This window comes from Nomascus leucogenys, chromosome 16 (genome assembly GCF_006542625.1).
Source record: "Nomascus leucogenys isolate Asia chromosome 16, Asia_NLE_v1, whole genome shotgun sequence".
Classification (NCBI taxonomy): domain Eukaryota; kingdom Metazoa; phylum Chordata; class Mammalia; order Primates; family Hylobatidae; genus Nomascus; species Nomascus leucogenys.
The window spans coordinates 75,270,898-75,297,422 of NC_044396.1; the positions used below are offsets into that span (position 1 = coordinate 75,270,898).

General features: G+C 44.0%; 1 protein-coding gene and 1 pseudogene across 2 annotated transcripts; one reads left to right on the plus strand and one right to left on the minus strand.

Moving 5' to 3' along the window:
* Positions 1 to 242: 242 nt before the first annotated feature.
* On the minus strand, positions 243 to 23,353 carry C16H8orf76 (chromosome 16 C8orf76 homolog). 2 transcript variants are annotated; one of them, XM_003256175.2, is made up of 6 exons: positions 23,191 to 23,353; positions 19,829 to 19,924; positions 18,535 to 18,678; positions 11,906 to 12,363; positions 7,095 to 7,227; positions 243 to 573 (listed from the first exon to the last, which is right to left on the minus strand). In XM_003256175.2, the coding sequence occupies exons 1-6, from the start codon at positions 23,305 to 23,307 to the stop codon at positions 379 to 381; spliced, it is 1,143 nt and encodes a 380-aa protein (XP_003256223.1). In that variant the 5' UTR covers positions 23,308 to 23,353; the 3' UTR covers positions 243 to 378. The 2 variants fall into 2 exon arrangements, with proteins under 2 accessions (XP_003256223.1, XP_030651366.1); XM_030795506.1 differs by lacking the exon at positions 243 to 573 and adding an exon at positions 6,791 to 7,013.
* Positions 17,552 to 18,521, plus strand: LOC105739689 (annotated as a pseudogene).
* Positions 23,354 to 26,525: the final 3,172 nt, after the last annotated feature.

A 26,525-nucleotide genomic window follows, 5' to 3' on the forward strand; every position in this document is an offset into this window, starting at 1 on the left:
CTTAGTTTCACATCTCAACATTCTTGGTCATTCCCAATGAATTTACCTAAACAATGTGGATTCTTATGCTGCTGGCTATAATATAGTAACAGTTTTTAAAAGACCACAAATCTAAAAGCCTCCTTGATATACTTCCCCAACAGATTATCTTCTAAAGGGGTAGTAGGCCTAAGATACAGTACTTATAAAGGGACAGGAAAAATCCAGAAAGAAAACAAAACACAAACTGAATGCAGTAGCAATCATTTGAGATAGAAGCCAGTTTTATAAAACATAAATAATCATTTATACTCCATGATTAGCAATGGATCCTGTCTGAAGTAAACAAGGACAATTAATACAGTACAAGATATTTGTGGTTTTGTTTTTTATAACCCACTAAGCCAAGATTTGTATCTCTGTATGGAACTGATTTTCAAATGGACAGAAATGGTCTTTGATCTTTCTGAACCACTTGTCTTCAAATTCTTCTGAGGATGCAGTCACCAAGGCAGTCAGGGCTACGGAGCCAACACACTTCACCTCTGGGTGAACTTCATCTTTTACTTTTTCTGGGATATCTTCTCCCATAACCTGTAACCAGGAGGGAAAAAAAAAACAAACAACTGTCCCAATAAAAGAGGCAGCAGACATGGAATGCTAGTTATCAACTGTGAAGGCTTTCATTCAAAGGCAGAAAATACTTGAGTAGCCAGGGGACATTCCCAACACATTGAAAAGATGTTTGTTCAGAAGTAGTTATCCGTCTATGGCCATACCACCCTGAACGCGCCCGATCTCCTGTGATCTCAGAAGTAGTTATCCAAGGACAAGTAAAATATCCCATATTTCTACCCTCATTCTCCCCAAGTGAAAGAATCACTTCAGTGCTGCTGTGGCAGCAGTACTATTTGGCTTACCAGGAGTACTGAGTTGCCCTTTTTGTTTCAAAGAGCATATTCTGTTGGTGAGAATGCAACTGTAGCATGTAGCTGGGCCCACCTTTTCCTGACCCAAAAGGACTCTAATCCCTCTATAACCAAAGCAGTCTTGGGGATTTAAGGAGCCCATTACCAATGAAGGTAGAATACTGCTCCCTAATGGTCAGAATCAGGCCCAAATGAACACAGGGTCATGTCCCAAGATTCTGGGTTAGTTTCTTTGAGAAGACATCACAAAGTTAGGTTGTAGAAAGTTTGTACCTGAACCCACTAAGTAAGCAGACTGACCTTGGGTAATGACAATGAACTAAAATTAAGTGCCAAAACATTTCATACCATCTGGCATGAAAGCTTATGTAGCCATGGAGCAGGGATGTTGTAGAGGGAATTTAAGTTCCACATAGATTTGCATTAGATAATCTCCAGGGTTCCTGCAAACCCGGATATTGAATGTGTTCATGAAAACTCAAATTATAATGAATTCGAAGCAGGCTCAAATAATGGTTTTGAGGACTGGGTTTAAATCTTCAAAGATTACATATTGTTTGAGGAAATTGCCAATGAGAGCCAAGCTTCACTAGGCAACAGTCAGTATTTACTAAAGCCTGGTATTTCACCCGTTCTAAGATACTTTTTTGTTTTTGTATTTTAACATCTCTAAAATCAAGATGTATCTGAGCCAGGTGTGGTGGTTCACACCTGTAACCCCAACACTTTGGAAGGCCAAGGCAGGATGGTCACTTAAGGCCAGGAGTTAGAGAATGGCCAGGGCAACAGGGCAAGATCCCCGTCCCTACAAAAAAAATTATTATTATTATTTTTTTGAGTCAGAGTCTCGCTCTGTCACCCAGGCTGGAGTGCAGTGGTGCAATCTTGGCTCACTGTGATCTCTGTCTCCTGGGTTCAAGCAATTCTCCCACCTCAGCCTCCAAAGTAGCTGGGACTACAGGCAAGTGCCACCATGCCCAGCTGATTTTTGTATTTTTAGTAGAAACGGGGTTTCATCATGTTGGCCAGCCTGGTCTTGAGCTCCTGACCTCAACTGATCCACCCGCCTTTGCCTCCCAAAGTGCTGGGATTACAGATGTGAACAAACCACTGTGACCGGCCAAAAAATTTTTTAAAAATCAGCCAGGTGTGGCAGCACTCAACTATAGTCCCAGCAACTACTTGGGAGGCAGAGGTGGGAAGATGCCGTGAGCCCAGGAGTTGGAGGCTGCAGTGAGCTATGACTGTGCCACTGTACTTCAGCCTGGGAGACAGAGTGAGACCCTGCCTCCAAAAAAAATTTAAAAAAATGTATTTGATAACCACTGGAGTGAGGCTCTGTGTGATAGTGTAAATGGCATCTTTTTTTTTTATTTTTATTTTTTGAGACAGAGTCTCACTCTGTCACCCAGGCTGGAGTGCAGTGGTGCAATCTTGGCTCACTGCAACCTCTGCCTCCTGGATTGAAGCTATTCTCCTGCCTCAGCCTCCCAAGTAGCTGGGATTACAGGCATGCGCCACCAGGCCTGGCTAATTTTTGTATTTTTAGTAGAGACGGGGTTTCACCATGTTACCCAGGATGGTCTTGATCTGACCTCGTGATCCACCCGCTTCGGCCTCCCAAAGTGCTGGGATTACAGGCATGAACCACCACACCCGGCAGGCATCTTACTTTTCTTTTAGTGACACATCAAATGATATGTCTTAAAACTGATGATTTCCTGGATTCAATGAAATGTAGTATTTTAAAATATGGGCTAAAACACCAAAAATGCCTTTCTTAAAAAAAGATAAATGGATAATAGTAAGACCCAAACAACACACTATTCCCAAAAGAGGGACAGACAGGCACAATATTTACAGGTGTCAAAAAATCTGCCAAAACATTCAGCCACATAAACATTTTAAACTTCCATATGCCAAAAAAAAAATCATAAACTTCAGAAAATATAGTAACTATAGAAAGATACTTAAGTCTAATATAGAGAGAACTCTTAAAATTGCTACAAAAAACAGAAAGAATAATGAAGCAAAAGCAAGACCAGGCATTTGACATGATACAAATGGCCAATAAACATATGAAAAAATTGTTCATCTTAATGGTAAAGAAATAAACATTAATGCTAAAAATATTACATTTTTATCTATCAAGCTACCAATTTTTAAAGTAATATTATTAAGTTAAATTATATAAAACAGAGGTCAAAATGATTGATTTCACATGGTTCAATCTAATTGTCAGGATCAGGGTAGAAAAAACAATGCTTTCACATATTGCTAGAGGATATATAAATTGAACTAACCTTTCTAAATGACTATTTGGAAATGTGCTTTAATTTCTCATAATCTGTTCCAAAAGGTACAAAGGCACATATTGATTTTCTTGCAAGGATTTATTAAAATAGGTAGTGAGTATTTGTTAAATGTTCAACACAGGGAACTAAGTAAATTATAGTTTGTCCAAAAATTGACTACTATCCAGTCATTAAAATTTATGTACTCAAATAATATTTAGGATATAGGGTCATGCCCATGTCATAATGTTAGGTAAATATCACAAAACAGAAAATAAAATGTACAGTTTGGTAGTTCCTGAAAAAAGTTAAACAGAGCTAATATATGACTCAGTAATTCTACTCCTAGGTATACCCAAAAGAATTAAAAACAGAGACTTAGCCAGGTGCAGTGGCTCACGCCTGTAATCCTAGCACTTTGGGAGGCCAAGACAGGCAGATCACTTGAGATCAAGAGTTCGAAACCAGCCTGGCCAATATGGTGAAAGCCTGTCTCTACTAAAAATATAAAAATTAGCTGGGCATGGTGGCACATGCCTGTAGTCCCAGCTACTTGGGAGGCTGAGACAGGAGACTTGCTTGAACCTGGAAGGCGGAGGCTGCAGTGAGCCAAGATAGTGCCACTGTACAACTGCCTGGGTGACAGAGCAAGCCTCCGTCTCAAACAAAACAAAACAAAACAAAACAAAAAAAACCCAGAGACTCAAACATACTTATATGCTAATGTTCACAGCAGTATTATTCACAATATCCAAAAGGTAGAAACAACTCAAGTATCCATCAACAGATGAGTGGATAAACAAAATGAGATATGTACATATATGTGAATATTATTCAGCCATAAGAAGGTATGAAGTTTTAATAAATGCTAAGTATGGATAAACCTTGAAAACATTATGCTAAGTGAAACAAAGCAGACACAAAAGGACACATATGGTATGATTCCACTTATTTGAAATATCTAGAATAGATAAATTCATAGAGAAAAATAGTACATTAGAGGTTCTAGCGGGTAGAGAAAGAAGGGAATAGGGAGTTATTGCTTAATGGGTAGAGTTTCTGTTTGGGGTGATGAAAAAATTTTGGAAATAGTGGTCATGGTGGCACAACACTGTATACGTACTTAATACCATTGAATTGAACATTTAACAATGATTAAGATGGCAAATTTAAGTTATGTATTTTTATTTATTTATTTATTTTTTTTGAGACGGAGTCTCGCTCTGTCGCCCAGGCTGGAGTGCAGTGGCGCAATCTCAGCTCACTGCAAGCTCCGCCTCCCGGGTTCATGCCATTCTCCTACCTCAGCCTCTCCGAGTAGCTGGGACTACAAGCGCCCGCCACCACGCCCGGCTAATTTTTTGTATTTTTTTTTTTTTTTTTTAGTGGAGACGGGGTTTCACCGTGGTCTCGATCTCCTGACCTCGTGATCCGCCCGCCTCGGCCTCCCAAAGTGCTGGGATTACAAGCATGAGCCACCGCACCCGGCCTAAGTTATGTATTTTATCAGAGTAAAAAAGAAAGAGGGAGAAGAGCAGCTGTTATAGAATAAAAAAGACATGAAACAAAAGGACCACATATAGTATTTAGACCTTATTTGGATCCTAATTCAAATAAAAGAATTATAAACAGGAAAAAAAAAAGCATGTGATCAAAGAATATTTAAAGATACAGGGTTATGTTATCACAAGTCAACTAAAATTAAAAGCACAAAATAAAGGCCAGGCATGGTGGCTCACGCCTGTAATCCTAGCACTTAGGGAGGCCAAGGTGGGACGATCATTTGAGGCCAGGAGTTTGGGACCAGACTGGGCAACATAGCGAGACCCTGCCGCTACAAAAAATTTTAAATTAGCTGGACATGGTGGTGGGTGCCTGTAATCCTACGAACTTGGGAGGCTGAGGTGAAAGGACCACTTGAGCCCAGGAATTTCAGGCTGCAGTGAGCTAAGATTATGCACTGCAGCCCAGCCTGAGTAACAGAATGAGACCTTTTAAAAAATTAAAAGCACAAAACAAAATGTACATTATAATCCTAATTACAATCCTGACAAGGGCCCAGACATTTTCCATCTTTTTAAAAAGCTCCACTGGTATATCACATGCATTGTCTACACAGGAAACTACTCTTCCACCCAACCAACAGATTTATCAAGCATGGTGAAGAATACAAAGATGCTCAAAACATACTATTACTTACAAGGAACCTAATATCCAGTTGAAAACATAAGACACATTCTTATGTCTTTTTAGGGCCCAAAGAGCTATCTATTCAAGCAATCACTATCTGAGCTCAGAGGAAGGAGAAATGACCACAGAGCAGAGTATTCCGGAAAAGCTTCCTGGAGGATGTGGAACTTGGGAGAACTAAAAGACTGACCAGAAGTGTTTTTGGGGTTTTGTTTTTTGAGACAGAGTCTCCCTCTGTTGCCCAGGCTGTAGTGCAGTGACACAATCTTGGCTCACTGTAACCTCCGCCTCCCGGGTTCAAGCGATTCTCCTGCCTCAGCCTCCCGAGTAGCTGGGATTACAGGTGCCTGCCACCTCGACTGGCTAGTCTTTTGTATTTTTAGTAGAGATGGGGTTTCACCATGTTGGTCAGGCTGGTCTTGAGCTCTTGACCTCAAGTGATCCACCCACCTTGGCCTCCCAAAGTGCTGGGATTACAGGAAGTGTTCTGATGAGTAGTTCCCTTTTAGACATTTTGTACTTGAAGTGACAGAAGAGTAATCAATAATTATCCCAGGTTAACCACCTAGTAGGCAATTAATCTGATGTGAGACACATGTCCCAGAGATAAGACTAGAGATAAAGACTGGAGAGTAATCAGCCCAGAGGTGACAATGGAACCTAGGGGTGTGGTGATGATTTCTGTAAGAGAAAAGTAGAAAACAGAGAGGCCAATGGAATCTTTAGCATGCCATTACTTACGCTACAGAAGAAACCAGCTGGGTCCCAAGAGGCAGAGGAACGTTAAGAAACACAGGAGAAAAACAAACTAGCGTAGCCTCTCAGAAGTAAAAGTAAGAGATCGGGCATGGTGGCCCAGGCCTGTAATCCCAGCACTTTGGGAGGCCAAGGTGGGTAGACTGCTTGAGGTTAGGAGTTCAAGACAGACTGGCCAACATGGTGACCCGTCTCTACTAAAAATACAAAAATTAGCAGGGCGTGGTGGTGCATGCCTGTGATCCCAGCTACTCGGGAGGCTGAGACATGAGAATCGCTTGAACCCAAGAGGTAGAGGTTGCAGTGAGCCAAGACCGTGCCACTGCACTCCAGCCTGGGCGACAGAGCAAGACTCTGTCTTTAAAAAAAAAAAAAAAAAAAAAAGGTCAATGAAGGTTTAAATGTTAGTTTTAAAAAAAAATACCTTTGAATTTCTGTGCAACCATCAAAGTAGTAACAGGGTAGAGCAGGAATAAAATGGACTTGCAGCTGGCAAACACAAGCTCCAGACCAGCTCTCCCACTGAAAATCTGACCACAGGCAAGTCACAAGCTCTCTGAGCCTCAATTCTAGCTCTATTCATCTTCACAAGCTGTTATGATGAATGGAGGAAAAAAAATAGAACTGCTACACAAATGTAAGCATTCATTCATTCATTTATTCAGCATTGAAACAAACAATTATTGGGCATTGATGATGTTCAGGCAGGCAGGTGCTAACAAGCACTGACAAGTACATGAAACACAGCCCCTGTGGTCCCGCACGCTGCAGGGGAATGCCGATCAAGAGGCCGCCTTGGTGACTGCTGAGTGATCAAAAGGCACACGAGGAGGGAGACAAGTCCTTCAGTAGATGAAATTTGGCCCTGCTTTTTAAAAAATGCTATCAGAGCCAGGGAAAATACCTATGATGCCTCATTTCACATAAACCCAAGGGATACACTCACCTCAGCTATCAACAGCAAAGTGTCTTCTTTGAAGCTGAACCCTTTCATTTTATCTTCAATTTCCTGCTGAGTCCTTAAGTTCCTCTCCAAAGCAAACGATGTTTGCTGAGGTTGGGTAAACTGAAGCAGAAGCCTGAAAAACCGAAAAGTCTCAATGCATGGTGAAAAGTCTCAACGCTTCCAGATAAAGGAAAGCCGCGAGGAAATGTTCAGACAGCCCAGGTATTGAGTCGGCTGCGAGTCCCACCAGGTTAAAAAGCAGGTACCCACCCTCACTAGAACTATCATTTCAATCCCTAAAGTTTCCGACTTGGAATCAATTGCCCAACTTTACATTGGAGATTCATCTTTTCTAAAAAACCGCTCAAAGAAATCTTCAGAGAGTGACACCTGAAAAGAGCTTCTGGCCTCAAAAGAGCTTCCTGTGGAAGTCAAGGGATTGAAAGGATAAGTAATTTGGAGTGAAAGGAACGAGCCTCCCAATCAGACTCCTCTCATACAGGCCCTCCGGATTTGCTCCTTTGAAGTCAGTGTTCTGTGACCCTTCCATCTCGCTGACCCCACAGCAACTTGACCAAAAGGACTAATTAGATTCGCTAGCGCACTTCAATTACCCCAAGCAGGGCCAAATCTTTGATGACCCTCTGACAACCACTCTGCGATACCTTACCACTGACTTCCCCGTCATGATCATAGCTGGTCACCTCTCTCATTTAACTTCCTCCTCTCTTCCTCGCTTGGCTCCTTCTTTTTTTTTTTTTTTTTTTAATAAATACTCAATATGCAGATTTTCCCCTTTTTTCTCACTGGTACCTACTGCAATGCCGAGAAGCACTCGGCTCTCCATGCTGTGGAACGTGCCCGACACTACACTAGGCATTGAGAGATACTGATGAGCAAAACACATTTGTGGCCTCATGGAATGGAAGGAGGGAGACAGCACATAAGTATTTCAGGTAGTGACAAGTGCTATGAAAAAAACCCAAGACAGGGTGGACACAGTGTCCTCTTCAGATGCGGCGGTATAGGCAGGAAGGCTTCCTTGAGATACCAGGCAAGCTACGAGCTACCTGATGAGGAACCAGTGGGAGAACATCTGGGGGCGAGGGCTTGGCCAGAGAGAAGGGGGCTCTGAACAAACTTGATATGCTTGAAAAGCATTAAGATCACTGTGGCTGGAACACAGAGAGAAAAATGTGTAGTAAATGAGGTGGGGAAAAAAAGGCAGGGCCAATTCAAATCAGACCTTGCAGGCCATGGAAAGAAATGTGGAATTGATGCAAGTGCAATGGGAAGCCACCGGGGCGTTTCAGAAAGGAGCCTGACCTGATTCACAGGTAAAACGATCATCTGTCTGCTTCAGTCTGACCTGTTGACATCACCTACCTGGCCTCGGGAAGCATTCACCTTTGTGACCCCTTTGATGTAACTTGCTTTCCGCCCTCTGCATATCCTCCAGGCACCCGCGTCTCAGTACTTCAAGCCTAAAATCATTGCCTTCCACCCCAAATCGGCTCTGCTCATTCTCCCAGGTGTCCTATCTCAGCGAAAGGCACCGCCATCCACCTGTGCATCCCCGAGAGCCTCTGCAGAGACTCTTCCGTTCTCCTCACCCTCGACCTTCCCACACACTCTGCTGGTCACCAGGTCCTCTCTATTCTATTGTGCAGTGACATCCATTTCTTTTTTTTATTACCACTGCACCAGCCTAGGTCAGGCCCTCATCATCTTCCACTAATTAGTCCACAACCTCTAGTCCTTAGCTCCTCCTTCTAATCCAGCATCACAGTCACCAGACCTCTCTAAATCACAGGTTTTGGCTGGGCGTGGTGGCTCACGCCTGTAATCCCAGCACCTTGGGAGGCCAAAGCTGGCCGATCACCTGAAGTCAGGAGTTCGAGACCAGCCTGACCAACATGGAGAAATCGCATCTCTACTAAAAACACAAAATTAGCCCAGCGTGGTGGCGCATGCCTATAATCCCAGCTACTCAGGAGGCTGCGACAAGAGAATTGCTTGAACCCAAGAGGGTTGCGGTGAGCCGAGATCGCGTCATTGCACTCCCGCCTAGGCAACAAGAGTGCGAGAATGAAACTCCATCTCAAAAAAAAAAAACAAAAAAAAACCCCAGACCAAAACACACACACACAGGTCTTATCACATGCTCCTGTATTTAAAACCTGCAAATACTCTTCAGGCCTTCGGCACAAGGACCAAACCCTTGTGACATTGAACGTCTTGTGCTAACCATAAAAACAACAAAAATAAAAGTACTAATCTAACACTTACCAAGCGCCTACTACATACCATGCAGGACAATAAGTCTTTAATTCTACAACCTCAGGAAGCAGGCATTTTCCCCATTTCTCCATCTGTCAAGATTAAGCAACTAGAGAGCAGAGTTTAAGGAATGTGTGCAAGGTCAGACCGCTGGTAAGAGTCCAGGCTCATCTACTTAGCATCAGCAATTTACTAAGTTCTTCAAAACCAGTTCTGATGCCAAAGTCCTACTTCCTACTTCCTCTGCCACCCTGGCACTCTGGCCACAGCCTACCTCGAGCCCTTACCACCAATGCTGTTCTTACCACCAGACAATGTGACAACACTGTTCTAGAACAGATCCTCTGCCCCTCTGGGTGGTGCTTTCTTTCTTTTTACCTAGTATGCCTCTTCCCAAATGGGGAATATTAACGTGGAGTGAGCAAGATAAGCTGGAAGCATACAGGGTCTGGAATCAGAGACCAGCTCCAAATCCTGGCCCTGCATTTCACAGCTGCACCACTTTGGGAATGATTTTAATAGTTTCCTGGTCCATCTAGTGGGATCCCAATAGGTATCCCAGAGTCATGAGGATTAAAATGAAATAATGTATACAAAGCATCTAGCACTCAGTGGTCAACTGACAAGGGTTCCTACCAGGACCATTCAGCAGAGGCATCATCCCCTCTGTTAAGGCTTCCTTCTTTTGGCCACACCGACAGCTCCCTGACATTGGTCCCCCCAGAATTCTGCTCACAGCACTGATATACTATTTAGCACCTGTGCCGGCAGTTACTAACTAGACATACCATTTCCCTAAGTGAGTGAGTGGCATAAGGGACTGCTTTTTAAATGATCTTTGTGATCCTAGCACCAAGCACATGTCTGGCACACGGTTGTCATTCGATGTGCCTCTGAATTAGTGACACGGTCAATCTAAACAAGCATCCACTGAATACATTTTAAAATTTGCCAAATAGGGCTGGGAACGGTGGCTCACTCCTGTAATCCCAGCACTTTGGGAAGCCGAGGCGGGTGGATCACCTGAGGTCAGGAGTTTGAGACCAGCCTGGACAACATGGTGAAACCCCGTCTCTACTAAAAATACAAAAATTAGCCAGGTGTGGTGGTACATAGCTGTAATCCCAGCTACTCAGGAGGCTGAGGCAGGAGAATTGCTTGAACCTGGAGATAGTGGTTGCAGTGAGCGGAGATCACACCACTGCACTCCAGCCTGGGCAATAAGAGCAAAACTCTGTCTCAAAATAATAATAATAATAAAATAAAATTTGCCAAATAGATACCACTTCTCACTAAGCCTCACTGTTAATATTTCTTGAATCCTCCTGAGTTAAAAAATCTGTACATTCTTTGGTACCATTTGAAACATGAGAGAGTTTGCTTCTTCTCTCATCATTTATAGAACTGGTCAAGTGTATTCTCCCTACCGTTCCCTCAAACTCTTATACTTTAAGGATAAAAAGTGCTTGGTATCCCTAGGCACAAATCATGGGAATTCTCTGTAGAATGAATTAAGCATCATCTACTCCCATTATCAGCAATTCAAACACAAGAACTGATTTTCTTCTTTAGTAGATTTCTGTGGAATATATGAACAGAAAATTCCTTCTTTAAAATTATCTCCTTTCCCTTTTTCAGTGTTTTATACATTTTTATTTTCCTAATTTTTTAATGTTTTCTAATCTTAACATTCCATCTTGGGCAATGACACAGGTTATATTCCTTTTTGTTTCTGAGACAGAGTCTCATTCTGTTGCCCAGGCTGGAGTGCTGTGGTGTGATCTCAGCTCACTGCAGCCTTGGCCTCCCAGGCTCAAGCAATCATTCCATCTCAGCCTCCTGAGTAACTGGGACTACAGGCACGCACCACCATGCCTGGTTAACTCTTTTCTTTTTTTTTTTGAGACGGAGTCTTGTCCTGTCGCCAGGCTGGAGTGCAGTGGTGCGATCTCAGCTCACTGCAACCTCGGCCTCCCGGGTTCAGCGATTCCCCTGCCTCAGCCTCCTGAGTAGCTGGGACTACAGGCACGTGCCACCACGCCCAGCTAATTTTTTGTATTTTAGTAGAGACAGGGTTTCACCACGTTGGCCAGGCTGGTCTCGATCTCCTGACCTTGTGATCCACCCACCTCACCCTCCCAAAGTGCTGGGATTACAGGCGTGAGCCACTGCTCCTGGCCCGCATAGTTAACTTTTTAAAAAAATTTTTTGTAGAAATGGGATTTCACCATGTTGCTCAGGCTGGTCTCAAATTCCTGAGCTCAAATGATCCACCTGCCTCAGCCTCCCAAAATGCTGGGATTACAGGTATGTGCTACCACACCAGCCAACATAGGTTGTATTCTTAAACAAATGTAGTTTTGTTTCCAAATATTACATGCTAGAATGACAAACGTTCAACACAACCATAGGAAAAATTCAAAAATATATACCAAATGTCTAGCCTAGAACTTTTTGAGGCTTAAAATTAGAAAATAAAGCCTTTACTCTGAGCTGATTACCAAGCATTGCTTAAGTGACTCTCAGCTTACCTGGTTCGTATAAAAGAGGCACATGCTTTCAGCTGAGTCTCTATCAACACTGTTTCTCTCTTTTCTGCCATACAGTTTTGGATATTTGTCAGAGCTTTCTCATTTTTCTGGCTATTACTGCTACTCGCTTCCACAGAAAATAAAGAGCTCTCAGGCAAGGTTTCAGGAAAACACAAAAGACAGTCTTTTCCTGAGTGTGGAAAGAAGGATTTGATAGTTTTGTCACTTGAGGTGAAACTGTGCTGTTTCTGAGATGACGCAAGTGCTGCTGAAAGAGCTGGCCCCAGATTCAGGTAAGCCTCTGCCAATTTGCCCCAGTTCCAAGGATTAAAAGGATGCAAAGAAATCAGTTTCTGCAGGCAGAAAATTGTTTTCTCCAAGTTCTGCAAACTTGAACAAATAGCAAGCTGGAGGTAGAGTACCGTGGTTAAATGGTCTGTGTTGGTTGCTTTATTTTCCTAAGGAGAAAAAAAAAAGGTTAAGAAGTTTAAACTTCAAAGCATTTTCCATATAAAATGAGAATGCCTAAAAACCCAAGTTGTATATGTTATAAATTAGAAGTATCTTTCAGTAGCTACAGGAGTGACCTAAATATATTTCAATATATCTGTTTGAAACCGTAAACCTAGAGAGATATATGCTATCTAGAGAAATAGTCACCAGCCATTCCCAAACATCCTAATGTCACAATAACTTAACAATTCCTAGATGGTGGCCTGCCAAATGTTCAGCATCAAAAACACAAATATCCATTTATTTCCAACTTTTATTATAATCTTTACTGTCTTCAGCCAGATATCTGAAAGACCCAGCCAATTTTCTTAGATCCTGGCCTAATGATTCCATTGTAATATTCAAGGCTTTCTAAAAATCCAAATGGTAATTTCCTTGAGGATTTGAACAAACTCCACTTCCAAATTTTATTTGGCTTAGACATTTTAAACAGGATAGCCCTGAAGCTCTCCATGCTTCATGACGCATTCTAATTGAATCCAAATGCCTTCCCTGGTAACCATTACCAAGGTCAATTATTATTTTTGGCTAAAAGGGGTTGCTTAGTTTCCTTTTGATCAGAAAATCCGTTTCAAATCTCCTTAACCAGAGCCACCATCTCTTGCCTAACTTGCCATATGGCAAATGTCCTCTGGGTTAGTAAAAACAGGCCTGCTTTTTGTAAGTTAAAGTTTGCGGAGAGCAGATGGCAGACTCAAATTACCTTCAAGTTGATGTGAGGTCTAAGGAAAGCCTGGCCTGCAAGCATCCAGATCAGGCTCCCTCACAGAACCACACTGAGCATGAAACATGAGCAAAACTACCTGGTGTACGGCCCCAGGAAACTGTACACCAGCAAGTGAAGGCCTGTGGGCAGCTCTAAATATTCCCACATTGAGAGAAAAGATAGGAGATAAAGCCCCATACAACTGATTTGGTGACACTGTACCTTCCCAAAGACAGAACACACCTCGTTTTATTGTTACTATTGTTTAGCACCTGTCTTTCCCAACAGACTATTTAGCTCCATAAGAGCTTTTGTTCAATGTAAATTCCTAGTACAGAGCACAGCTCCTCGGCCATCACAGATGTTAAATCACGTTTGAGTAATGACTTTTCTAAAGTCAAATCATGTCATTTATAAGGAAAACAACATGTATAGACTACATCTGTAACAAATGCTACCCTTCTTCTGTAACCAGTCTATAGGGCTTTATATTGTTCAAAAACTTTTTTTTTTTTTTGAGACGGAGTTTCGCTCTCGTCGCCCAGGCTGGAGTGCAATGGTGCGATCTCAGCTCACCGCAACCTCTGCCTCCCCGGTTCAAGCAATCCTCCTGCCTCAGCCTCCGGAGTAGCTGGGATGATAGGCGCCTGCTACCACACCCAGCTAATTTTTGCATAAAGTAGAGACAGGGTTTTGCCATGTTGGTCAGGCTGGTCTCGAACTCCTGACCTCAAGTGATCCACCCCCCCCTCAGCCTCTGAAAGTGCTGGGCTTACAGGCATGAACCACTGTGCCCAGCCTCAAAAACATTTTGATATTGAGAAAGCAAGTGTGTGTTAGGGTGGAGGCTGTTACTCACAAACTATGATTCTGATAACAGGGTTTTGTTTGTTTGTTTGAGATGGAGTCTCGTTCTTTTGCCCAGGCTGGAGTGCAGTGGTGTGATCTCGACTCACTGCAATCTCCGCCTCCCAGGTTCAAGCAGTCCTCCCACCTCAGCCTCCCAAATAGCTGGGACTACAGATGCCCACCACCACACCAAGCGAGTTTTTAAAATTGTTATTAGGGACGCGGTTTCACCATGTTGGCCAGGCTGGTCTTGAATTCCTGACCTTTGCCCACCTCGGCCTCCCAAAGTGCTGGGAATACAGCCATGAGCCACTGCACCCTGCCAGTAGTAGAGTTTTGAGAGGTGGATTAGTAAACTCCTTTCTGGAAATTAAATTCTATTTAGGCCGGGCGTGGTGGCTCACGCCTGTAATCCCAGCACTTTGGGAGGCCAAGGTGGGCGAATCACGAGGTCAGGAGATGGAGACCATCCTGGCTAACATGGCGAAACCCCATCTCTACTAAAAATACAAAAAATTAGCCAGGTATGGTGGCGGGCACCTGTAGTCCTAGCTACTCAGGAGGCTGAGGCAGGAGAATGGCATGAACCTGGGAGGCAGAGCTTGCAGTGAGCCAAGATTGTGCCACTGCACTCCAGCCTGGGCAAGAGAGCAAGATTTCATCTCAAAAAAAAAAATATATATATATATATATATATTTAAATGAGTTTGAGTGATTTTTCCAGAATACTGCAACTCCTTCTGTAACAATAACATGATGATGACAGTTAACATTTACTGAGTGTTTACCCAGTGCCAGGCATTATTCTAAGTGTTTTCCTCATTTAATCCTCCTGACAATTCTTTAAAATAGATTCCGTAGTTTTCCTTGTGTTATAGATAAGGCAACTGGGTCACAGAGAGGTTAGATAACTTGCCTGGCATAATATGGCTGGTAAGCAGGAGAGCTACAGTCAGTTATACTAAAAGTCAAAGAATAAAGGTACTTACGAAGAGCTGATATGGCCGGGCAAGGTGGCTCACCCCTGTAATCCCAGCACTTTGGGAAGCCGAGGTGGGCGGATCACTTGAGGTCAGGAGTTCGACATCAGCCTGGCCAACATGGTGAAACCCTGTCTCTATTAAAAATACAAAAAAGGCTGGGCGCAGTGGCTCATCCCTATAATCCTAGTACTTTGGGAGGCTGAAGTGGGTGGACTGCCTGAGCTCAGGAGTTCGAGACCAGCCTGGACAATATGATGAAACCCCATCTCTATTAAAACTACAAAAAAGGCCGGGCGCAGTGGCTCATCCCTATAATGCTAGCACTTTGGGAGGCTGCGGCAGGTGGGCTGCCTGAGCTCAGGAGTTTGAGACCAGCCTGGACAATATGGTGAAACCCCGTCTCTACTAAAATACAAAACATTAGCCGGGCGTGGTGGCGGGCACCTGTAATTCCAGCTACTTGGGAGGCTGAGACAGGAGAATCGCTTGAACCCAGGAGGCGGAGGTTGCAGTGAGCCGAGATCACGCCACTGCACTTCAGCCTGGGCGACAGTGCGTGACTCCATCTAAAAAAAAAAAAAAAAAAAAAAAAAAAAAAAAAAAAAAAAAAAAAAATTTAGCCAGGCATGGTGACACATGCCTGTAATCCCAGCTACCTGGGAGGCTGAGGCAGGAGAATCACTTGAACCTGGGAGGCGGAGGCTGCAGTGAGCCAAGATTGTACCACTGCACTCCAGCCTGGGCAACAGAACAAGACTCCATCTCAAAAAGAAAAAAAGAGCTGACATATATATGTGCGCTGGCTAAACCCACCAGACGAGCAATGCATGTAAACGATATATTGTCTGAATCCTTAGCATCGAACAGAGAACCAGGAAAATAGTAGGACTGATATGTTTGTTGAGTGCTGAGTGGATAAATGAAAAGGATTCACTTACTACCAGAAAGCCATTTTCTTACCACAGTTACCACATAGGCATACCAACCACTATAAGAAAATGTTCTAATTATTTAAGAAAGAAGTCCTACTATAAATTTTATCCAAAAATCATGAAAAGAGGTGAATGAATTTCAGCAGCAGTTGTGAACAGAAAATGTTCGAATCTTGATGCCCACCCCGGGACTTGCTGTCTATTTTGTTCAATGTTACATACTGTGACAGGTCCCCTTACAGAATGTGAAAAGACAGTAGCCACAGTCACAAAAAAACAGATATGGGCCAGGGCTAATAACAAAATGCGAGGGTCCTCAGGTAGAGAAGAAATTTAACAAAACAAAACAAAACACAGCTTACCAGGAAATGAGAATGCCGTGCAGACACGCAAGGTCCGCTGAGATCATGTGCGAAGCCCACAGAAAGGGGCGAACCCCATGAGCCCACTTGCCACCTGACAGTCCTACCCACCAGGTTGCCAGGACACCTGATGCACAGTTCTGAAAGTCTAGGGTTTTCTGACTGGTGTTTCTCCTGCCTAGTAACCATCCCCAGCACCGGAGACCTGGCATGGGCTGATTGGCAACAGATCCTTCTATGAGCCACCGAAACAGATTCCCTAAGCTAGAAGGAACCAGAGATGACCCAACCCCTGCCAGGAATCCAGCTGCCACTACCTTCAACAATCAAAGAGGAGATGTGCAAGAAACGCCGAGAGAGCAGGACAGTAATAAAGGCTAGAGAAAGGCACCTGAAGGGCCAAGAGCACTGTTAATTTGTGGACTGGGGAGACTAGAAATGAACACAACGAAATCCCATCAAGTTAACTGCTCATGCAAACACTTCCTTAACAAGTCGATGTATCTTTCAGCTTAAGCATTAACCCCCAATTAGTAGAGAACAGAAAAGAAAGAACAAAACACAGCTGTTTTCCATGTTCTTAGAACAATTACTGCCAAAGTCTCCTCGAATTGCAAGAGGCTGAGGTCCTATGCCGTGAAGGCTTAAGCAAGCAAAGGTTAGAGATTTCTCTTAGTTAATGAGATGGCAGATGTCAGCTCAATTGTGTGCATACGTTAGGGCTGATCGTGGGCGGTACATCCACAGAGCTCAAAATTGGTGCCACAGTGTCTCCTTAATTCCCTCCGAGGAAGAAAACTGTCCATTTAGACTAATTCCCATATAAAATTTACACAAAAATCAATACAAATAATGCCTTAACCTAGAAACAAAAGCAATCAAATCTAGAACTGGGAAGAACTGCCTTTCTTTATCCCTTAAAAAAAAAATCCTCTTCAGAACGTGTGGAAAAAGGCAATAAAATTTTTTTTTAAAGAAAAAGAAGGCCGGGTGCGGTGGCTCACGCCTATAATCCCAGCACTTTGGGAGGCCGAGGCGGGTGGATCACAAGGTCAGTTTGAGACCAGCCTGACCAACATGGTGAAACCCCATCTCTACTAAAAATACAATAATTAGCTGGGCGTGGTGGTGCATGCCTGTAATCCTAGCTACTCAGGAGGCTGAGGCAGGAGAATCGTTTGAATCCAGGAGGCGGAGGTTGCGGTAGGCCGAGATCACGCCACTGCACTCCAGCCTGGGCGACAGACTGAGACTCTGTCTCAAAAAAAAAAAAAAAAAAAAGAGAAAAATTCCCTCTTTTTCTTCAGCGAGGCTGCTGAGCTCCAGATGCAGAGATGCAGATCTTTGTGAAGACCCTCACAGGCAAGACCATCACCCCTGAGGTCGAGCTCAGCAACGCCAAAATTCAGGACAAGGAGGGCATCCCACCTGACCAGCAGTGTCTGATACTTGCGGGCAAACAGCTGGAGGATGGCCGCAGTCTCTCAGCCTACAACATCCGGAAAGAGTCCACCCTGCACCTGGTGCTGCGCCTGTGAGGTGGCATTACTGAGCCTTCCCTCCACCAGCTCGCCCAGAAATACAACTACAACAAGATGATCTGCCGCAAGTGCTGTGCCTGCCTGCACCACCCCGTGTTGTCAACTGCCGCAAGAAGCGCGGCCACACCAACAACCTGTATCCCAAGATGAAGGTCAAAGAAGGCTCTTCCTTCCCCAAAGAGCGGCGTCCTGCCCAGGCCTCATGGCCCTGGGGCCTCAATAAAGTGTCATAAAGTGTCCCTTTCGTTGACTGGGGAAAAGGAAAAAGAAAAAAAAAATTCTGCAAATTCTACTTAAAAATGAAAAGGACTATTAAGTGTGGCTTGGTAATGAGTATTTAGTCATTTTGTTGGGGGGGGGGACCTTTTTTGAGCTTAGAAAAATACATGTTCATTGTAGAAATTTTGGAGAACAAAGTCTAAAAACAATCTAATGAAGAAAACAGATCACTCATAGTCCTTCCACACTGAATGTTACTCCTAACAAGAGTAAAACCTCTGCAAAGGAGATTTTCAGGCAATAAAGAATTTTGAGCATGACACAAGAAAAACATTACAAGAAAATGATTATGTCTAGGTTCCAAGTTGTTCATCATAATAAAACTCTCACATCCCTGACAATTTTCTTCTGCTTATCCAAACTCATAGATTTTGCTACTAGCAAGTTTGCTTTGTTTTCAAAAAATACACCATTCGACCACCCTTATAGGAATGTGTGTGAAAATAAGCAATAAAATCACTCACCAAGTTTGCAGCAATCTCCAGCGCTTCTATATGCCTACCCAGGTGAGCCAGACACCGAGCCTGACTTTCCTGGACATCCCTTTTCATGGCAAAATTGGTTGATGACAATTTTTCAGAGATACTGGAATACTCCTGCAGTGCTTTCTGGAAATTATTTGTTAAATAAAGAAATGAAAGGAGGAAAACATAACAGAAAAAAGGATTCAGAATAGGGGTGATTTTTTTTCCTAGGTGGAAAGTAATGTTATAACTGACCAATGAATTACATGAATATTTAAATGAATTAAAGAAGATTTCAGTATTCTAGTGATATGGTTTAGCTGTGTCCCTACCCAAATCTCATCTTAAATTGCAGCTCCCATAACCCCCACATGTCAGGGGAGGGGCTGGTGGGAGGTAACTGAATCATGGGGGTGGGTTTTTCCCATGCTGTTCTGATGGTAGTTAGTCTCACAAGATCTGATGGTTTCATAAAAGGCAGTTCCCATGCACACACTCTCTTTGCCTGCCGCCATGTAAGACGTGACTTTGCTCCTCCTTCACCTTCTGCCATGATTGTGAGGCCTCCCCAGCCATGTAGAACTGTGAGCCCATTAAACCTCTTTTTTTTTTTTTTTTTTTTAAATAAATTATCTATTCTTGGGTATTTCTTCATGGCAGTATGGAAATGGACTAATACATCTAGTCAATCCTATTTTCCTAAAAGGTAGAGAAGGAATGGCTAGAGAATATAATCACTACTACTATGGAAAGCATCATGATATAGCAGAAAGAACATTCTGGGACCAAATATACCAGGCTTTGAATTCTGGTTTTGCCACTAACTTACTTTATAACCTTTTCATCAGCAAAATAAAAACAGGATTCTCATGCAGATGAAATGAGATACATATGTAACGCAATCTAACATCTAGTTGTTAGTTCTTTCTTTTTCTTACACATTTTGGGGTGATTTGCTCCTGTGGCACAGTGAAATGTCTGTGCTAGAGGGTCCTAAGTAATGAGGAGATTCAGAACCTTGAGGAATAAACCTACAAGGAGATTCAGAACCTTGAGGAATAAACCTACAAAGAGATCCTTTTGTTGGAGTTACAGGAAACAAACAAATCATACAGAGCCAAGCAGAAAAGAACAGAAACTTGGGAGCCTCAGATTATAAACACACATCACAAAAGATTAAATTCCATCTTCATAAACACCACACTAACTTGGTACACTGTTATTTACATATGCCATAACTGATAAAACAAGAGCCCACTTCAAGCACCACCATCTTCTATATGTTGAATTCTACCTGATACTCTTGTCGTCTGTAGGCCAGGTCTCCTTTGAATTTCTTGAGAGTCAGCACTTCAACATCATCACTGCTTTCTGTTTCTTCATAAAACCACTTGAAATCATGAAAACAGCCTATTACAGAGTGAAGCTATGCTTTTCCACCTCATATTCAGAAGCAATTTCCCATAATATAATTGATTAAACGTCAAAAAAAGACTTCCGAGATGAGACTCAAGAGAAACACACTGACAAAGAATGAACATTTTAATTATGGCTCCGTTTTTATTAAAATGTTCACAAGCTGGTCAGGTGCAGCAGCTTACACCTGTAATCCTAGCACTTTGGGAGGCCCAGGTGGGTAGAATGCTTGATGCCAGGAGTCTGACACCAGTCTGGGCAACATACTGAGAGGAAGACCCTATCTCTACAAAATATTTAAAAATTAGCTGGGCAGGCCAGGCGCAGTGGCTCATGCCTATAATCCTAGCACTTTGGGAGGCCGAGGCCGGTGGATAGCTTAAGCCCAGGAGTTCAAGACCAGCCTGCACAACATGGCAAAACCCTGTCTCTACTGAAAATACAAAAACTAGCTAGGGGTGGCAGGCGCCTGTAATACCAGCTACTTGGGAGGCTGAGGCAGGAGAATTGCTTGAACCCGGGAGGTGGAGGTTGCAGTGAGCAGAGATCATCCCACTGCACCCCAGCCTGGGCGACAGTGCGAGACTGTCTCAAAAAAAAAAAAAAAAAAAAAATTAGCTGGGCATGGTGGCATGCACCTGTAGTTCCAGCTGCTCAGGAAGCTGAGGTGGGAAGATTGCTTGAGCCCAGGAGTTTGAGACCAGCCTGGGAAACATTGGGAGACCTCATTTCTACAGAAAAAAAAAAAAAAAAAAAAAAGGAGCCAGATGTGGGATGTGGTTACTTGGGAGGCTGAGGTGGGAGAACTGCTTGAGTCTGGGACTTGGAGACTACAGTGAGCTGTGTTCAGGTCACAGCACTCCAGCCAGGGCAACAGAGTGAGACCCTGTCTCAATTAAAAATAAATTTAATAAGCAAAAAAAACCCCATTATTACAGGTAATAAGCACACCAATAATATGATACCTCTCTAGAAAAGCAGCACACAACCGTATGGTTTTATCTACAGCATTTTCAATACATAGGGCTGTGGTGTCTGGGAACCTACATTTATCTAGCATAGTTCACACTAGTCCTTTATTTATATGTTTATTTTTTTGAGGGTCTCACCCTGTTGCCCAGCCTGGAGTGCAGTGGTACGATCTTGGCTCACTCAACTTCCACTTCCTGGGTTCAAGCGATTCTCATGCCTCAGCCTCCCAAATAGGTGGTATTACAGGTGCGTGCCACCACACCCAGCTAATTTTTGTATTTTTTTTTTGTAGAGATAGGGTTTCACCATGTTGGCCATGTTGGTCTTGAACTCGTGAGCACAAGTGATCCTCCTGCCTCTGCCCACCTTGGCATCCCAAAGTGCTGGGATTACAGGTGTGAGCCACCGCACCCAGCACACATTGGTTCTTTAAAATGAGACATGCATTCTTGTAGATAAATTTTAGTGTGACTGGAATAGGGATTGACAATTCTTTACTGAAAGGACATACGAAAGAAGAATTATAGTTATGGTGCTATTATGAAAATGTCATAATGGCAAAAAACTAGAATTTCAGCAAAGGAGACAGAAATTAAGGCTAGAAGGAGGCTCCAATGCAACCAAATACCAAAAAACTGTAGGAGAGAAGTCTGAGGCAATGCCCATCTGGGATACTTTATTTGCTTTTCTACTGATTTAAATCCTATGGATAAAAAGGAAAGTGAGACTGAGATTGCTTGACTACTGAATAAATAATGTAGGGAAAGGCAGTGGCTTACACCTGTAATCCCAGCAATTTGGGAGGCCGAGGCGGGCAGATCACTTGAGGTTAGGAGTTTGAGACCAGCCTGGCTAACAACAGTAGAGAAACCCTGTCTCTACTAAAAATACAAAATTAGGCCGGCATGGTGGCACACGTCTGTAATCCCAGCTAGTTGGGAGGCTGAGGCAGGAGAATCGCTTTAACCCGGGAGGTGGAGGTTGGGGTGAGCCGAGATCGCACCACTGCACTCCAGCATGGGCAACAAACTCCGCCTCAAAAAAAAAAAAAAGGAAAGAAAAAATCACTTGATTTTAGAATTTGTATTAAATTCTATGCACCTGTACAGCGCATCAGACCTGACAAAGTATTTTCATATACATTATCTCATTTCACTCCCACAATAACTCTGTGAGCCAGCATGTATTATTTTTCTGAAGGGACAAATAAGGAGCTGACACCTTCAAGGCAAGTGGTAAAGCCAACACTGGAATTCAAGAGTCCTGTCTCATAACCAGTGTTTTTTTTAATGTTCTGCTACGTGATTTCCAAGCCCAATCCCTGTTTTGAGTCTACATGATCCAGGGCTGAAGGTAACTTTGAAAGATCGTATGTGATAAGGAGTAAATGTAACTGAAATAACCAAAAACACAATTCAGTAATTATCGAGCGCCTGGCATCTTGGCAGTACAATTGTGAGGAACGAATGAGACAATATATGCGAAGGAACCCACTACAGTGCCCGGAACACTTCCGTATTTTCCATAAATATTAGTTTTGACTGATTAACTATTTACACTCATGAAAGAACAGGAAGTAATACTCTACTAATTCAAAAATATTCGCGGAGTCACTATTATGAATAAAAACTGTTAGGCACTGCCAAGGGCATCAAGAACCCATGCTGGTGCGATCATTTAGCACTCCGGGTCTCAGGACTTTGTGAGAATACTGACAAGTGCTTTAAGTAGAAGCTAAATAGAGGGAAGGGGGCCAAAGACAAAAATATTTGGCTGGAAGACGAAATCAGAAAAGACTTCCTAGAGGAGATGACATTTAAGATGTGCCTTGAAAAATGAATATAACTGAAGGACTTTAACCATCAGCGCGGGGTGGGTACGGGCAGGGGGAGCTCGCCGAAGAGGGAGGGGAGAGTGGGTTTGCCGGAGGTCACCGTTTTGGGGGGCCTGACTGCTCGGCTGTAGGAGCAGTGAAGACAAAAGGGAGGTACCGGAGATTTCAGGGCAGGGGCGTGAGACTAGCCGGCAGCAGCCAGGCCAGCCAAATGCCAAGTGGGAGTCAAGCCGCTGACAACGCGGGGATTCTCGCCCATGGACCCGGAATGGGGCCTGGGAAAGCCGCTTCCCCGTGGAGGGGGAGGGACGGCGGGGGAGGCGGCGGGCGCTGGAGCCTGCCAGGGTTTGCGTTCGCGCGGGCGGAGGGGTCGGGGCCCCGCGGAGGGCGAGGCCTGGGGCCTGGGATGAGGCGAAGAGGCCCCAGCTTCTCACCTGCGGCTCGCAGAGCTTGGCGCAGTAGGACGCGGGCGGTCCTGACCGCCGCTCCGGCCGCTCCTCGAACACCGAATCCTCGAACTCGCCGCCGAACCACCAGCACCCCGAATCCATCGCGCGCCCGCGGCGGGGGCAACGAGGAGGCGGGGCCCGCCGGAAAAGGCGGGGCTTCCACGGCCCAGAGCGCGGCACGCTGGGACTTGTAGTCTTTGAGGGCGACGCGGGGACGCGGCCGCTGCTGGTTGGGAGTAGTGGTTGAGCTGAGATGATTATCTGACCCACTAACTGACCGAACCCCAGGACGGGGGTTTTGACTTCTCTGTGTCAGGAGATGGACAGAATGATCCTTATCGGCACGCATCAAAAAGCACGCTGGCCCCAGAGTAGCTGTTTAAAACTCGCAGGTACCTTTTTAAAAATTAAAATAAGAGGCCGGGCGCGGTGGCTCACTCCTGTAATCCCAGCACTTTGGGAGGCCAAGGCGGGCGGATCACCTGAGGTCGGGAGTTCGAGACCAGCCTGACCAACATGGAGTAACCCGGTCTCTACTGAAAATACAAAAATTAGCCGGGTGTGGTGGCGCGCGCCTGTAATCCCAGCTACTCGGGAGGCTAAGACAGGAGAATCGCTTGAACCCGGGAGGCGGAGGTTGCGGTGAGCCAAGATCGCATCATTGCACTCCAGCCTAGGCAACAAGAGTGAAACTCCGTCTCAAAATAAAAAATAAAATAAAATAAAATAATTTCGAGACAGGGTCTCGCTCTGTTGCCCAGGTTGGAGTGCAGTGGCGAGATCATGGCTCACTGCAGCCTCGAACTCCCAGACTCAACCGATCATCCCGCCTCAGTCCCCCAAGTAGCTGGGGCTACAGGTGCGCGCCACTATGCCCGGCTAACCTTTGTATTTTTTGTGGAGACTGGGTTTCACTACATTACCCAGGCTGGTCTCGAACCTGATCTCAAGCGATCCGCCCACCTCGTTCTCCCAAAGTGCTGGGATTATAGGCGTGAGCCACTGCGCCCAGTGCAAGTACCAATTTTTAACCACTGTGCATTCCTGTCACTGTGTTAAGCACACTTTCTCTTTTCGGCTAAGAACCACCTTATGAAAGCCACAGTGATTCCCATTTTGCAAATCCTATTTTGAAGATATTGGAGTTTGGAGAGGTTAAGTAACTTGTTAAGTTTCAGTCATTTTGTGGCTGAAACTTGGGAAATACAGAAATGAATTCGTACTCTCCGTGCTTCCAGACAAGAGACACTACCACCAATAACAAAGACCGGAGTCATTCACGCATTTATGAAAGAAAAGACAGAAATATACCGTGGGAGGCTAGATCAGGGAGCATTCATTCCACCCGGAGAACACCAAATCTCAAAATTCTAAGACTAACATTTACTACAATTCTTATACTTTTAAGATATTTCTTGACTCTAGAAAGTAAACATTGTTGACAAAATGCTGGCCAATATTGTACAGCACAATATTGTGCCATATTACACAGTAGGAAATAAACATAAAGGTTTTCCCCGATTTTTTTCCTATTCCTCTTCACTCTCACCAGTTTCTCTTCCACCATTTATCTGTCTTCCAGGGTTCTTTTTTAAAATTTTATTTGTTTATTTATTTCTGAGACAGGGTGTCGCTCTGTCACCCAGGCTGGAGTGCAGAGGCGTGATTTCGGCTCACTGCATCTTCAACCTCCTGGGCTCAAGCCATTCTCCCACCTCAGCCTCCCGCGGGCCACCACACCCGGCTACTTTTTTGTATTTTAAGTAGAGAGGGGTTCTTTTATGTTGACCAGGTTCAGCGTTCTTTCTTCAAACCAACTTTTTCCTCCACAAACTCACCTAATCCACTCCCCGAGGTTTCAGAATCCATCTCTCCGCTAATTATTGCCAAAATCTAGAACCAGCTCATTTATCCAGCAGCCTGGGGTGGGAGGCTCCACCTGAACAGCCTCCAGGCATTAGTTACTGATGAATTAATTCATTAAGATCCACTTAAAAACATTTTTCTGGCCGAGAGTGGTGGTTCACGCCTGTAATCCCAGCACTTTGGGAGGCCGAGGCTGGTGGATCGCCTGAGGTTGGGAGTTTGAGACCAGCCTGGCCAACATGGAGTAACCCCGTCTCTACCAAAAATACAAAATTAGCAGGGTGTGGTGGTGCATGCCTGTAATCCTAGCTACTTGGGAGGCTGAGGCAGGAGAATCCCGTGAACTTGGGGGGGCAGAGGTTGCAGTGACCGAGATCACACCATTGCACTCCAGCCTGGGCAACAAGAGCGAAACTCCATCTCAAAAAAAAAAAAAGAAAAAACCAAAACAAAACAAAACATTTTTCTGCTGAAACGGTCAGGAAGTGTTAGGGTGCTTATGGATAAAAGGTAGTTCTTTGCCGTTTAGACTCAGGATTCCTAGGCTCGGGTGTTTCCAGCCTTTTTACCACTAATGACCCTTTCAGTTTCTCCCCGAAAGTTGTGGAGGATTTCTGTATAAAATAAAACTGCATTTATTAGCTAATAATTGTTTTATTTTTCCTTTAAAAAATAGAATCCAGATCCTATATAACAGCCAATCCAAACTTCTACCCAGCCTGAGTCTACCAGCATTGCCTCATTGTACATTAGAATTCCACTTGAAAGCAAAGCAGCAGCTGTTAGGGCCCTGGGAAGCCTGAAGAAAGGTAAAATATGATTAGCATCGGACCTCTGGCAATAAAGAAAACACTTCAGAGACTCCTATCACTACTGAGGACCAGGGGTCTGGGACCCTAAGTTACACACCACTGCCTCATTTGATAGAGAGGCGCTAGGGTAATGTCATTTTTAAAAAGTAAACCAATAAAATAGAAGGGTATTATATGCCCTGTAACTGCTAAATCCACCTTATACACTAAGGAAATGCGAAGTGTTAGGCAGTGTTAGGAAACTGGAATTCTGAAAGTATCTAAAATTGTGTGGTTGTGATTAAAACCTGTTTCTGTAGAATTTTATCTATAAAAATCTGATTTTTGATTGAGGTGACTGATTGAGTTCCCCATCACAAGGTAACCAGCACCTCCTCCAGGCAGCCCTCCTTCTTTCCTGTAATTCTTCCATGCTTCTATCTATCCACGGTGGCATTTAGCACTCTGTGGACTGTTGGAGGTTAGAGGTGGTGTCTTTTTCACTCTTGTCAACTCAGCCCCCAGTCAGGGATTGGCCCAGACCACCGCAATAAATGTGTTTTTTTAATTTATGGAGATCCAAATCTTGTTGAATGGATGGGTGAATGGGTAAATGAAAGAAAGGAGCCGGGCAGGGTGGCTCACGCCTGTAATCCCAGCACT